This window comes from Ursus americanus, chromosome 19 (assembly GCF_024610735.1).
Source record: "Ursus americanus isolate L20-20 chromosome 19, mUrsAme1.1.p, whole genome shotgun sequence".
Taxonomy (NCBI): domain Eukaryota; kingdom Metazoa; phylum Chordata; class Mammalia; order Carnivora; family Ursidae; genus Ursus; species Ursus americanus.
This window is the reverse complement of record NC_142145.1, coordinates 41900061-41915701: the sequence shown is the minus strand read 5'-3', so window position 1 is coordinate 41915701 and position 15641 is coordinate 41900061. Positions and strand designations below refer to the sequence as shown.

Here is a 15641-nt window from a genome sequence, read left to right as displayed (position 1 = left end):
TTCTCTAGTCTACTCCGTGACATTGTCTTAGCAATTAGCTCCTCTCTTCAGCACCATCACCCCCCCACACTGGAGTCTGTACCCCATCATCGTGCAAACCTGTCACTCCCTTCTTTAAAAAATATCCTCAATTAACCCCGCTTCTCTCTCCAACCACCACCTAACTTCTCTTCTTCCTTTTAAAGGAAAACTCAATCTGTATCCAGCTTCCCGCCTCCACCTGACTGTTGAACACACCCAAATCAAAGACACCAGTTACTCCATGTTGTGGAATCAATGGTCAACTTCCAGTCCTCATCCCCGAGTTGATCCTTCACAGTAGCATCTGGCACAGATGATTAGGCCCTCCCTTTAACACATTTCCTCACATGCCTCCAGAGACACCATACCTTACTGATTTTTATCCTACCTCCCTGGTCACTCTTTCTCAGTCTCTACTCCACCTCTTAATCCTGACTTCCAAACACTGGAGTGCTCAAATTCGTCATACGAAACCATTTCTTTACTTTCGTTGGTTTTCTACTTCTCACACTGGGCTCCTTAGTGACTTCAACCTGAATCCTGGTTCTACTTATTGTTTATACACTTAGTACTTCCCATTCTGCAGCCCAGCTTATGCCACCGAACCACAAACCTATATTCAAATGTCCCTTTGACATCTCTGATACTCTTCTCCATAGGGGCAAACCAAGTTCCTGATCTTCCCCATCACAGTGACTAACATCCTTCCCACTGTTCGGACAAAATTATCAAATAGTCATCCTTGACTCTGTTTACACACCATCCATCCAAGCCATCAAATCCCATCAGCTCTATTATCAAAACAGATTCAGAGAATAAACTAAGACTTCTATCTCACACTACATAACAAAAATTAACTCAAAATGGTCAATGACCTACACAAAAGAGCTAAAACCATAAAAAATCTTTGAAGAAAACAACGGAGAAATCTTTATGACCTTGGATTCTGCAATGGATTCTTAAGGTATGACACCAAAAGCAAGAGCAACAAGAGGGGAAAATAAATAGATAAATTGGACTTCATCAAAGTTAAAAACTTTCGTGCATAAATGGACATTGCCAAAAAGGTGAAAAGACAACCTAGAGGGTGGGAGAAAATCTTTGTCAATCATGTATCTGTTAAGGGTCTAGTATCCAAAATATATAAGGAACTCCGACAAATGAAGGACAAAAAACAAACAACCCAATTTAAAAATGGGCAAAGGACTTGAACAGACATTCCTCCAGAGAAGAGACACAAATGACTCATATGAAAAGATACTCAATATCAGCGGTCATTAGGGAAATGCAAATCAAAACCACAAAGAGGTACCACATCGCACTCACTAGGATGGCTACAATAAAAATAAATGGATAATAACAAGTTTGGGGGCACCTGGGTGGCTCAGATGGTTAAGCATCTGCCTTTGGCTCAGGTCGTGATCCCAGGGTCCTGGGATAGAGCCCCGCATCGGGCTCCTGGCTCAGCGGGGAACCTGCTTCTCCCTCTCCCTCTGCTTCTCCACCTGCTCATGCTCTCTCTCTCTGTATCTCTGTGTCTCAAATGAATAAATAAAATCTTTAAAAAAAAGAAATAAAAATAAATGGAAAATAACAAGTGTTGGCGAGGACGTGGAGAAACTGGAATCCTTGTATATTGCCACTGGGCATGCAAAATGGTGCAGCTGCTGTGCAAAACAGTTTGGCAGTTCCTCAAAAAGTTAAATGCAGAATTACCATATGACCCCTCAATTCCACTCCCAGATATATACCCAAAAGAACTGAAAACGAGTACTCAAAAAGTCTATGTACACACATGTTCTTACCAGCTCTATTCAAAATAGCCAAGAGGTGAAAACACCCCAATGTCCATCAACCAATGAATGAGTAAATAGTTTACAGACAAATGGTAAACCATATACAAATTTATATACATTCAATGAAGTACCATTTGGCCATGATAAGGAATGAGGTACTGACACAGGCTACAATGTGGGTGAACCTCCAAAACATGACACTAAGTGAAAGAAGCCACATACAAAAGGTTTATGGGACTGGGTGGGGGAGGATGATTTGGGAGAAAAATCTTAATGGAGAAGAGGTTTTCCTTTAAGTGATGAAAGCGATGTGAAACTAGATAGAGATGGTGGTTGTAAAACATTGAAATGTCCTAAATTCATTGAATGGTTCACACTAAAATGGTTAAGTTTATGTTATGTGAATTTCACGTCAATAAATTATTTTTTAAGATATTCAGAATCCAACCTCTTCTCTTACTTCTACTGCTTTGGTCCAAGCTGCCATCTTCTCTTACCGACATTATCACTAGTCTCCTAAGAGGTCTCCTTGTCCCGTCTTATCCCCTTTGGTTTTTCTCAACACGACAGCCAGAATGATGCCATTTTGTCAGTCAGATCATGTCTTTCTTCTGTTGAAGGCTCTCTAATAGCTTTTTACCTCCTCATAGTAAAAGCCAAAGTCCTTACAGCGGTCTACAAGGCCCCTCACAGTGTGGTCCATTACTGCTCTAACCTTATCTGACCTCATCCCTGACTACTCTGCCCCTTCTTTCCTCACAGATCATACCTGGGTCCTTGCTGCTCCACCAACATCCCAAACACACTCCTGCTTCAGGGCCCTTGCACTTGATGTTTGCTCTATTTTGAATGCTCTTCCCATATATATCTATGGCTCTGGACCATCTCCTCCAACATCAGTTCTTACTCAATTATCTCCTATGCAGTGATGCCTCCCCTAAGCATCCTATTTAAACTCCAGAACAACACATTCTCCCTATCTCTCTTCTCTGCATTACTTTTCTCCATAGCATTTACACTGTCTAACATACAGTAAATTTTATGTATTTACTATGCCTATTTTCTTTTTTTTTTTTTTAAGATTTTATTCATTTATTTGACAGAGAGAGACAGCGAGAGAGGGAACACAAGCAGGGGGAGTGGAAAAGGAGAAACAGGCTTCCTACTGAGCAGGGAGCCTGATGTGGGGCTCAATCCCTGGACTCTGGGATCATGACCTGAGCCGAAGGCAGATGCTTAACGACTGATCTACCCAGGTGCCCCTAGTATGTCTATTTTCTATCCCCCACGAGATGTTTACTAGAAAATCCAAGGGACAGTGAGAAAGGGGCTCTCTGGATCTTGGAAGGACAGATTTTAAACCACCTGGGTGCCTGCTTGCTAATATGTTTGCCTACGTGAACTGTGACTTACTTACTGTCTTCAACACAGACCTGGTTGTAAGTTTGTGAGACAGTAGGCCTCACCTACTCCAAATCACTGAAGGCTATAAATAACTGTAAAAGGACTTAAAAAAAAAAAAAAAAGTAACCACTCACACTGGCTTATCTTGGTTGGCAGCATTGCATTAAGAAAAATGGACCTAAAATACATCAAAAGGGATATAAAAAATTCCAGGTATCAAAGTCTAAATGAGATGATGAAAACAAGGATGAAATTTTTTAGTTCTTATGTTGATCTTATTACATACTTAATTGCTCTTAAAAAAAAAAAAAAACTGCCTCGCGGTATTAAAACAAGGTCTCCACCCCTGAGAATCCAAAGGGCTGCATTTCATTTGTAACTCCTTAGAGCTTATCATAATATCCAAGAGAACAATCTCAGTACCTACGGCCTTTTCCCCCAATCATCGGAAATGAGTAAAGTTCAAGCGCTTAGCCAACTGTATAAATACAATGTGTATAGACCTACCTTTCAAATATTTAAAAACATCTCCACATTTAATACCAAAAAAATATGTGTCAAAATAAAAAAAGAATTTAAAACAAACCCAAGGTTTTCACAACAATTCAATACAAGCCTTGAACGCAGCGAGCTAAAATAAAGATGGCTTCCCAATTCAGTAACACATACACCAAAGTACTCATGTTATTTAAAAAAAGAAGTAGTGTCGTTGTAAAGTCCTGCTAAACTAATAAAAAATATTTTGGTACTGTCATCTAAAGATACCATACGCTACAGCTTCCCCCGAGCTTGTAAATGCAGGCAAGCTTCAATCAGTAAGTAAACTAATCTAAATCAAATTCCCTCCAGTTGAAAATAATCATCATGTCCTGCCCAGAGTTGGTGAGTATAAATGGATTACTGAAAATATTCTTGGTAATTGCAGGTTGCTATTTATGTTGACCAGAGTTGGAGGAGTTTACTTAGTGAAATGTCTAAGCACGCAGACCACCAATGTGCAACACACAGGAAAATCACTCTTGACATCCACATGAAGAACAGCCTGCATCCTCTCTGCCGTGTCACTGTGTGGTTGTTATTTCACAGTGTCAGACACACTGTTGGTGACAAAATGAAAATTTATGACTGCAGTTACTTTACTTCCAGGTAATACGCTACCACCACAGATTTTTTCTAGTCCAGCGGAGTAGAAGTTAAATACTAAAGACTAAATATTATTTTCCAAAGCCCTAAAGTTTGCTGCTTGTAAACAAGTATGCACAAAATACGAATGGTGACAATAATTGAAATGTCTTTTTTAATTATAGGGAGCTTTGGTTGCCCCATAGTCACCAACTCCCAGATATGTCCAGTAACACACGAGTCATGGTGTGAAGTGGGAATAAAGAAGACCAGCTCTACGATGAACTTGTCCTAAGACACCTGGCCAGTTAGGCTAGCTCTCCTTAGCTCTCACTCTTTCCTGGGTTATACCATAATGTTTTGTTTTGTTTTTTAATCATCGCCATCATCGGGATTAAATTAGGAATCAGAAAACCCGGGTTCTAAGTCCAGATCTGCAGCTAACTGTCTAAAGAGCTGTATAATCACAGGAAAAGCCTAAAATCTCTCTGAGCTCCAATTTGCTCATCTGTAAAATGAGGGGGGTTGTAATAAAGGCTTTTAAAACGGAAGAGAAAAATGCAAGATAAAAATGAGTACCTCAACATGTTACAATGGATCCTAACTTATAAAGGCAAGCAGAGAATAACCACAGGATAAAAAAAGGAATGTTTTTCACTCGAGGGGAAACAGAAAAATGAAAACTATTATAGAATTAAATGGTCATGAGGATGTAGAAAAGAACTAACGTTCAGCCTTGGAAGGAAGTGTCCTACAAAAATGTAAAAAAAAAAAAAAAAAAATTCCGTCAATAGTCTACGTTCTCTTTGGCCTGGTAATTCTCCTTTTGAGTATAAATCCCCCTAAAAAATATCCCTGAAGAAAAATCAAAGTTCTCTAAAAAAGCATCTCCATAGCAGCACTCTATGTAAGAGAGAAAAATTGGGAACAACCTGGAAGTGCAAAAATAGAGGCCCAGTTAAGCAAAATCTGGGTTTGCTTACAAAATGGAACAAAGGTCTACACGGCCATTTTTAAATTCTGAACTAGTCTCAAAAGAGTGCAAATATTCAACATGGTATCACATGAAATGTAAAGGCCGATCACAAAATACATTTGTCTTCTTTATGATTTTAGAGAAGACATACCGATGACAACCGGAGGAGAAACTGGAGGGACCGAACTAGCTCATTGGGTCCATTCTTCCTATGAAATTCATCACAACAGCAAAAAACAAAAGGCAGATGGAAGGAAAAGATGCTCTCCGCGCTACGGCCTAGCTTTGGCATTTCTATGCTTCTTCTACCTAGCTTCGCTAACATGACCAATACCAGCTTAGATCTCCATCTCATGCTTAATGTTCTCCAAGCACTTTCACAAAGATTATGGTGTTTTGTTGTCTGAAAAATAACCAGCACGCGTGACACCTCTACATCAAAATGTCAAAGTCTGGTACAAGGACTAGCGTGCCAGGGATGTATCCTATGAAACCACTATACATATGGCTGGACTGCCCTCTCCCCAGATGTCACCAGCGGGAAATCAGAGGAAGCATCAAGAGTCAGGAGTTATGATTTCAGTAGGCTTGCGGACTCTGCTGTGAACTCTAAATTTAATACAGCAGACCTTGCCGTGAAGCAAATGCCTTAGAGAATTGCTGTACATATTTTATGTACAATTACTTCTTTCCTTAAACACCGTAGACCACTGAACTTGACAAAAGGTGGGCCTAGCAATAGATCCCTTCCAGATTTAGTACGAGCAAGGTAACGAATTTCCTGCAGGGCACAGAATTCATGAACAGAGTCAGGGCATGGGATCTGGATTCAGGGTATAGATGTATCTTTGGGTTATTATCCCACTAAAGACTCCAAAAAGACGTAAGAGGTAAAAAATGTAGAATCCTTCTAAATAACAATTCTCCAAAGGAAACATACTGGTGACAACACTCTTGCTAAAAAAACAAAACAAAAAAGTGGATATTTCACAAAAGCCTGTGTAAGTTTTCTTCCTCACTCCAAAACACCTTTTTCTCTAACCAATATTTTGGCCTTTCACATATTCTATGAATGATAAAGAGAAAAGTAATGGTGCGGCATGAGAGAAATAGTTTGGGGGGGAAGCTTCAAGATAGAGAAGGTAACTGGGTGTACAGAAGCATGAAGTTCTGTCGCAGACTGCGGTACATGCTTCTCTCACTGACGGCTAGGGCACAAAGTCAAAAGTCGTTTCAGTCTTTCACATTTACAACTCTAGCAAAATCCGTTTCTAGGTTATACTAAAAAGACCCTGGCAAGCAACCACGCCCAATTTCTACTCTTACCGGCATTATCTAATAATTAGAAAACAGGCTTTCATTTGCAAAACCATTCCACGTGCCAATGTACTTCATCTTAAATCCGGGGTTTTTAATGACAGACCGTGTGTTGATTTGTAACCAGCAAATTTCAACAAGCTCTTACGAAAAGAGACTGGGAGAAAGATGTATCCATTTAAAAATGAATCTCAGAAATAAATTGCAAAAATGCAACAAATTCCACTGACATTTTTTTTCCTCGGGGTTATTCTAGAGAAACGTCATCGATACATTTTTTTCAGTATTCGAATAATATTTACTGGTCACATAGGTCCTAGGATACCACATAATAATTCACAGATCTAAAGAAAATGAACCCCAAGACTCAAAATCTACACTTGTGATTTGATTTGAATTAAACCTCTACCGTGTCAACCATGACCTACTAGCTGAGCAATTCAGTGTGGAGCCAGACTAATTTAACACTTACTCATTAAAATACCATGAAATAAGGCAAGGGCAGAAAGAAGTCTTTAGAAAAAAATCAACTTCAGAAAGAATACATAGGTGTAAGCAAATCACAATTAGAATGGAAATGAAAATAAAATGATAATCTTGCACTAAAGAACCATAGTAGCTAAGAGGCCATTTACATTTCAAAGTCCTCTGCCTATGGTCTTAAGTATCATACCACCAAGGTTTGTCAGTGCTGCAGAGACACTTCAGTTAAGGCTGTGTGGTAGAGCCCTGTGTAAATTAATTAGTTGAGGCTGCACGGATTTTCTAAAAGGAGCTCTCTAAAACAGCCTTAGAGATATGCACGATTTGTGGGGAATAACAATTTAAATACAACTCACTAATCAATTCTTCTTGCTTTCACATTTCAATGACATTTTGTGTAATGATAAATAAGTCCATGAAAATACTACCAACCAAATTTTTTTTTTGCTTTCAATTAGAGATAAAGGAAGGGGCTTTCAATTTTGCTTAGGATAGCAAAGTTTTATCTCAGGTTTTATCTAGATTTACTGGCATGATGACCACAATGAACTTGAGCCACATTTAAAAAGGAGATGTGTCTATATTCGAAATTCACATACGTTAACAGATAAATTAGCTATCTAATAATTTCTATAAACAATGTCATAACAAAAATATGGATCTCATGCTCCTGCCTCAAGATTTAACCTGCTAAGTCGTTTATTATAATTTAGCTAAATATTAAAGTTTATGTGTTTTATCAAAGATAATATCATAAATATTTCTTTATTTCTTTAATTCAAAATACTAAGTGGATTTTTGCTGTAAATAATTCCCAAAACTATTAGAATCAGATATTTGGCAAATATCCTTCAAAAATAAGTAAAATATGTGCAGAAAAACTAAAAATTAATTACATAATGGTTTCTACTAGAAATTAAAAATGGAAGAAATCGGAAGTTTTCAAGAGATTAGGAGCCTTCCAATTATGTACATAAGAGATTCATAAGCTCTTCTGTAATCCTAAAATAAAGTCCCTACAGTCTCATTATAGTGATTGTGAAAAATTCATACTTGTTATACAGTAGGGATGATTTAGAGACTTTTTAATGGCTAATTTGTTTCAAGAGCATAGACACTGTATGTACAAATATATCTTTTGAGATAGTACCATTGAGAAGAGGCTGTCCTTCGTGCACATCCTGTGATAAGACTGCACTGTAAACATCTTCAGGAAATCCAGTCTTGCATAATGCGATTTCACCAGAAGCATCTACAGACGCCTGCAACACAAGAAAAAAAATGTGTGCAATGATTGCTACCTCCTTCAACCGAGAAACATTCCACTTGGCATAAAGCCTCAATTTTTCAGCTATCTTGTACAAACAACCCCTTTGTTTCCGAACGGTTACAATTAGAATGTAGAGGGCAAAGGGTTAATCTTTTTGATAACTGGAGTAGAAGAAACAAATCCCACTTGTCTTGTCCAGTAAAATCTAAATAATACACATTCTAGGTTCTTCTAAAGACCGCACATTTCCATTAAAATGGGCATTGTGGCTGAAGTATTATCAAGTGGATCTGGGAGGAGGGGAGAGCCAACTAGTTTCTAGGCTCCACAAATCTCCATCATCAGCTTAACTTTTCAAGAAAAATGCATACATTAAGTATACAGATTTTTATGTTCTCGTCCAATTCTCTGGCTGCGAAGTTGGTTTGGATATACCCTGTTCATTAAATCACAAAACTACGACATACTTACTGCACGATAGAGAGTACTTTGTACCAAGTTTAAAACCAATCGATCAATAGTAGGTATGTCTCTAATTTGAAAGGCAGGGACACATTAAAAATATAAACAAAGATTAATATAATTATGTTTCCTTTTTATACGTAAAGATTAGGAAGTCTCTCTTGCCATCTTTGCCTCGATTATCCCATACGCAGCTAACTACCCCATGTGGTTACAACTCAGCCGTAGGAAGTGCTATCCACTTAGCCCTCCAAGGCAGTCTCACTATGTCTTCCAGCCCTACGGACATCCTCAGAGCGCTCAACAGAACTCCTGCAGCGCTTCCATTAATCACAGGACACTTCGCCCTGCACTGGTGGGCACCCATATACAAGGAGGGGGAGGAGTGGACACGGGCTGCGGGAGGGATCGAAGTAGCTGCAGGGCCAGCATTAGGCGCAGTTTGCCCTGGCGAGGAGAATCAGAAATTGGGAGGAAGGAGGAAGGGAAGTCCCAGAAAGAGAGAGACCCGAAAGCCGATGTCAAAGCAATACCACACAGCTTCACAATTAAAGGCCTACCTGGATTCTGCATGAGAAGTTGTGCAAATACTAAAGTCATAAAAATCCACACTAATCTAATATTTAAACCGTTATTTTCTGATCTGGGAAAATAAAGAAAAAAGTCAATTTGAACTTTGTTAAATATTACACAGTCTTTAATCTCAAAAAAAAAAAAAAAGTATTAGGAGCCACAGTGAGAGAATAGTTCAGACCCTTCAAATAGTTTTAAGTCTGTTATGTGCAAGAAAGGAGTGTTATCAGGTCAAGGGTCTGGAGCAACCAAACCGCTCACACAGGTGTTAGCAGAAGCTGGAACAGGCACATCGGGAGTACTGTTTGGGAAATTCTAGTAAAAACGAATGTGGATATATCGTAGCCTATGTGCTAGGTATATTCCTGTGGAAACTTCCCTGTGGGTGCTCTCGTCAATACGTGAGGGCATGTTCTCACGTCCACATGGCACGGTTTCAACGGCGGGACCTGAAGATTACCTAAACAGCCATCAAAATTTTCACTTCGCCAAAAAAAGGAGCACTCGACAGCATTAGAACAGAAGGATAGAAGCTGCATTTATCCACGGGGTTCCATTTCCAAACAGTCAGTTTCTTGAACTTCCATGCAAGACTGCAAGAGAAATTTAATTCTAAATCAACCTAGGGATGACTATTCTTTTTAAGTAAGTTCAGAAACCTATTTATGCAACACTCCAAACTCAGACCAGAGACAAAGCACTCTGTAGCATGAATCTTGCAAATAAATAAATAGATAAATAAATAAAAGCATGATTGAGGACTCCATTTTTTATACATAAAGTTTAATATAAAAGATGTGAAGTTACTGACACTTATAAAGCAAGAATATAAAAATGCACAAGGTAGTGATAAACACAGAACTGAGGACAGCGGCTACCCCCCACCCCCCAGCAGGAGGGGTAGTGCAGGAGGGGGGAGGCAAGATAGGAAAGGTCCCAGGAAGGGTCGTACAGGCAGGTGGCTTTGATTTTATTTGTAATAATTCATTTCTTTCAGTAAAATGTGAAGATATGCACAGGAACACGGGTGCAAATTCTGTTATTCCCTATTTATCCTGTATGCTCTATTACTCCATAATAAGAAAGAGCAAACATTAGGGGCTAAGTGAGAAGTAAGGAGTAGGGCTTCCAACACCCATCAAGTTTGGGACACTGGATGCTATTTTGATTCTTGCCAGCTGGAAATATTCAGGCACTTGTACTGGGCCTGGCAAAGAGCAGGCACTCAGTAAGTAAAAGCTTTTGCTTTGAGCTAACCAAAACAACTGAAGGGAACTCCCCGGTTCACCAGATAAAATGGACCAATGTGCTGTAAATCTGTGTCCCACCGATGGGTCAGAAGTCGGCCTATTGCCCTCCAGTCCAGGCTTCTGCAGAGGGAGGCCGTGGCAGGTTTCCAATCGTAGACAGGTGGGAGCAGGGCCCTGGAAGGGCAGCAGGGCAGAGGCAAACAATGGTCAGCATGCAGTAGCAGGGGTCACATTCCAACGTGACCGTTCGGGTTAGGGCAGCCCGCAGCTGGATAAGCACCCAGAGAGCCATGAAGTCTAAAGACTAGAGGAAAACTGTAACCTTTTCTTGAGCTCCACTGCTATGGTCTTGTTTTCCAGTGGATCTGCCCTAAGGTGGGAGATGTATGCCCCTCATCCAAACCTACAGGAACGGAATTTCAAGGCCCAATAAAGTCCATCAGTGATCCTGGGTATGTTCGCTTCTGAGTTTCCGTCTCCACCTTATTTCGAAGAAGGGAATTTCTGTCCTCAACATGTTACCCTTTGCGCAACCTCTCTGCCCCGCTTCCTCATCTAACAAAAGGGCCCTAACTGCATAAGGTGGCTGTGAGAATTTCTGAAACCTGCTTGTAAAGCACATCTCTAACAAATACTGGCTACCGATATTAAATACCCATGGGTCATATATTACTTTCTGAGATTTTCATACTCATTTTTTTTTAAGATTTTATTTATTTATTTGAGAGAGAAAGCACAAGCAGGGGGAGGATCAGAGGGAGAGGGAGAAGCAGACTCCCCACTGAGCAGGGAGCCCGATGCAGGGCTCGATACCAAGACCCTGGGATCCTGACCTGAGCCAAAAGCAGACGCTTAACCCACTGAGCCACTCATACTCATTTTAAATAGCTAAAACTTCTCTAAATTCTTCTTCCCCGAGACAAAAAGGATTCACAACATAACATGCTGTTATTCCATAATGTGTTTTCTTAAAAACAAGCTCCAAAAATTATTAAATGTATGGACGCCTTTTTGGTTGGTGCCACTGGGGAGGGGGTACTACTGGCTTTTAGTGGCTGAAGGCCAGGGTTGCTGCGAATCATCACAAAACACACAGGACAGCCCCTGCCACAGAGAATGATCCAGCCCAAAATGTCAATAGGGCCAAGAGTGAGACAACCTATTCTTTAGCAACCCATGAAAACTGGTGTCCACCTACCCTTTAAGCACCACCCCGCCAGTAGTAGGAAGGTCGCTGTCTTTTCAAACAGTACTCCATACTCTTTTTGGGACATCCTCGTTTTCAGAAAACCAAAGCCATGCCCCTGTGGCTTGCCCCAACATCGGCTGATCACTCTGCTGGACCCAGTATGAGGCTCCAAAAGTTCAGAGAGAGAAACTTTCCTCTCAGAAAGTACTCTGTGGTACAAGGAGGCGGCTGTGAATCAAATGCATTTTCCTTATATTTGAACAAGGTAGGGGTCAGCAAACATTTTTCTGTATAAGGGGCCAGATAGTAAATATTTGAGGTTCGACAAGCCATAGCAACTCTGTTGAAATGACTGAACTCTGCTGTTGCAAGGCCAAAGCCGTAATAGACAATGGGAAAGGAATGAACACGGCTCTATTCATTCAAATAAAACTTTATTTATACACACTGAAATGTGACTTTCATTTAATTTTCGAGCGGCAAAAATATTCTTCTTCTTTTGATTTTCTATAAGCATTTAAAAATGTGAAAACCATTCTTGGCCATACAAAAACGGGCATCAGGGCTGTAGTCTGCCATCCCTGGAACGGCATGTTAAGATTTAGAAAACATTACTATCTCACCTGATTCTCAGGAGAGCCCCTTGGGGGTGGGCGTGGGGGCGGTGAAATTATTCTCATTTTACAAATGAGCAAACAGGTTCTCACTCGGAGGAGTGGTAAAATACTCAAGACCTCACATACAGGAAGAGGAAGAGGCAAGACGCTAACCCTACAGTCTTTCCAAGTAGAGCAAATAATTACAACACAGTTCTTTCCAGAAACTTGTACTGAGGATCCATTTGCCAATGGAAACAGAACCAAACAGCCTCACTGCCTTTAAGAAGTTCAAGGCTTAATGTGAGTGCAAAATAAAGAAGTGATTGCTACAGAAAGGGGCGACCAGGAGGTAGAGACCCACAGCGCCCAGGGCAGAGGTCTGGGGGCCTCCCACGCAGAGCCCAGGAGTAGCCAGGCGGTGTAGGGTGGTGGGAAGCCATCCCAGGCAGTCGCTGTTGAGCTGGAACAAGGCGGCAAGAAACAGCATACTGCCTGGAGAATTACAATGAGTTCAGTGTCACTGGAGTCCAAGGAGCAAGGCAGGAAGTCAAAAGTTGAGGATGGAGAGTTAGACAGGGTTAGATCATAAATGGTTAGGGGCGTGGGGTTATCCTGTTGGCTGTGGGGAGTCGGGCATAGATTTTAATCACAGGCAGATTACATTTGATAGAGAAGTCTCTGATGCTTCCTGGGAAAATGGGGGGGGCGGGGACAAGTGACAGCTGGGGTACAAGTCAGGACACAGCCTTGAGTCCGACAGGGGCTGCAGGAATGAGGAAGGGGCAGATTGTATCAGTATGCAGACAGTTAAAACTGACAGGCTTAGTGAGGGCAGGGATTTGGGGTGGAAGGGAGAAAGGGAGGGAAGGATGCCCTCCCCCACGTTTCCAGCTGAGTGACTGTGAACTTGGGCGGCACAAACTAAGAAAGATACTCGCAACATTATAACACCGGGAACAAGGTGCTAAAGAAGCAGAAAGAATGGCATGATAAATCTGCCTGTAGAAATCAAAGAAGACTCCATAGCCGAAGTGACATTTAGGCTCTGTCTTTAAAGATGATTAAAAATTTGCCAGGACAAAGAGGAGGAAGTAGAAAAGGGCATTCCAGGCAAGAGGAGCAGAGCAGACAAAGGCTTGCTGATTTATACTGAGCTTGTAGTCCACCCAAACAACCCTGATCTTTTTTACCAGAAAACTATTAAGTCATGGCTTCCAGTATCTGTGCTGCTGATTTGGGGTCCCAAGGGGCAGCAATTTACATGTAACCTTCCCAGATTTGATCGTGATAAATTAATAATTCCACCTAGATTTAGTCATCTCCCACCCTCCAGTTCTCTGCATCAAGAAAGTCTGAGACTCCTCAATGTCTTCATAAAGATGCTACTCAGATACTAAAGACGGGGTGTGACACATCACCCTTCCCTCCAACCCCAAGCCTAAGAGGGGTTATCCGATGGGGCGCCTGGGTGGCTCAGTCAGTTAAGCATCTGCCTTCAGCTCAGGTCATGATCCCAGGGTCCTGGGATCAAGCCCCACGTTGGGCTCCCTACTTAGCAGGGTGTCTGCTTCTCCCTCTGCCTGCAGCTCCCCCTGCTTGTGCTCTCTCTCTCACAAATAAATAAATAAAATCTTCAAAAAAAAAAAAAAAAAAAAAGAGGGGCTATCTGCTGAATGGTGCGGAGCTCAGACTTTCAAAGTGCCAGACTTCCAAGTTTGAATCCTGCCCCATCACTTATGCCTGTGAGACTTCAGAGACGTCACAGTTTCCCATCTGGACTATATGTACAATAAAGACAGCACCCACTCACTGCGCTGGGTGGGGATTAACTGAGATCATATGTGTACAGCACTGGGGATGGTGTCTGGCACGTGGTTATTCAATGCATCAGCTGTCAGTAATAGTTTTAACACTATGATGACAACATAAATTCAACGTGCACGACATGTCTCTACAGCTCAGTACTTCCCAAACTTGCTCCAGCATAGCAAGAATTCTGGAACACTGGCCTATAATCCAGACTCCTGGATCTAAATCACGACTCACTAAAACAGAATTTCAAGACACGCGGTGGATAAACCGGTACACGTAGCAAGTGCCTACACAGCATGCAGTGGCCACACATCCAGTCCCCGTGTGTCTCCTGAAACTTCCCTGGACTCAGGCACAGCATACCTGTGTGCCCTGGCCTTCAAGTCTAAGAACCTAGCAACAAAAAGCAATAAAGAAACAATTATTTTTCCTGCTTTTAACAATCCCATGCGGTCTCCTAGCTACCGTGTACATGTGAAAATTGAATCTGCAAGCCCTCCTTTTGTAATTACTGGTTCCAGAATTTTGCCCCAGGTCGGCATGGGGCTCTCTATTCTTTTCTTGGAAAACTGTACTTCCTTGATTTTGTTTTTGGCTTTGCTCTTTTTTTTTTTAAAGATTTTATTTATTTATTTGACAGAGAGAGACAGCCAGCGAGAGAGGGAACACAAGCAGGGGGAGTGGGAGAGGAAGAAGCAGGCTCATAGCTGAAGAGCCTGATGTGGGGCTCGATCCCATAACGCCGGGATCACGCCCTGAGCCGAAGGCAGACGCTTAACCGCTGTGCCACCCAGGCGCCCCTGGCTTTGCTCTTAATCGGGCATGATCCCACCCCTGATCCGTTAGTGATTCTCCTCGTCTCCGCAATTCTTCCAAGATGACCAGCAGGCAGCGAAAGTCCCCGTGGCCCACTAGGACGATGTGCGCGCCGGCCGGAGGCGCTGGACTCACTCAGAGCCGCCCCGCGCCTTCGCACAATCGGTTCACCTATCTTGAGTTTCAATTTCCTCTTACAAGTATTTGCTCCACTCCTCCCAGGCGGAAGACCGAGCTCCTTGTCTAGAAAGGACAAGTGTAACAGGAGTTGAGGAGTACTGCTTGCCTGTTAGTATTAGTCTATCTGTTCCGGTCCTGCACTCGCAATGACGTCACTTTTGTTCCCGTTAGAATTCTTTCCGTAGTCTCAATATTGTGAGCTTTAAAGCCCTGAGTCCACTACTCTTCCAGGCCCCGTTATCGTGACTCTTTTTTATAGTCCTCCGCGGTCACCGGCTCCGCTTTCCACTTTCCTCCAAATCACTCCTAAATCCAAGCTTTTAAATATTCCCCTGAAAGCCACAGTGGTCAATCTCCTTGCCTCTCCATCT

General features: G+C 41.7%; 1 protein-coding gene across 1 annotated transcript in view; it reads right to left on the bottom strand.

Annotated features, from left to right (window-relative positions):
• Positions 1-15641, bottom strand: part of CDH2 (cadherin 2) — a 208935-nt gene that overhangs the window by 172199 nt on the left and 21095 nt on the right. Inside the window, exon 2 of the mRNA XM_045781875.2 lies at positions 8270-8381. Within this exon, the coding sequence (XP_045637831.1) occupies positions 8270-8381 (112 nt within the window). The remainder of the gene's footprint in view (positions 1-8269; positions 8382-15641) is intronic.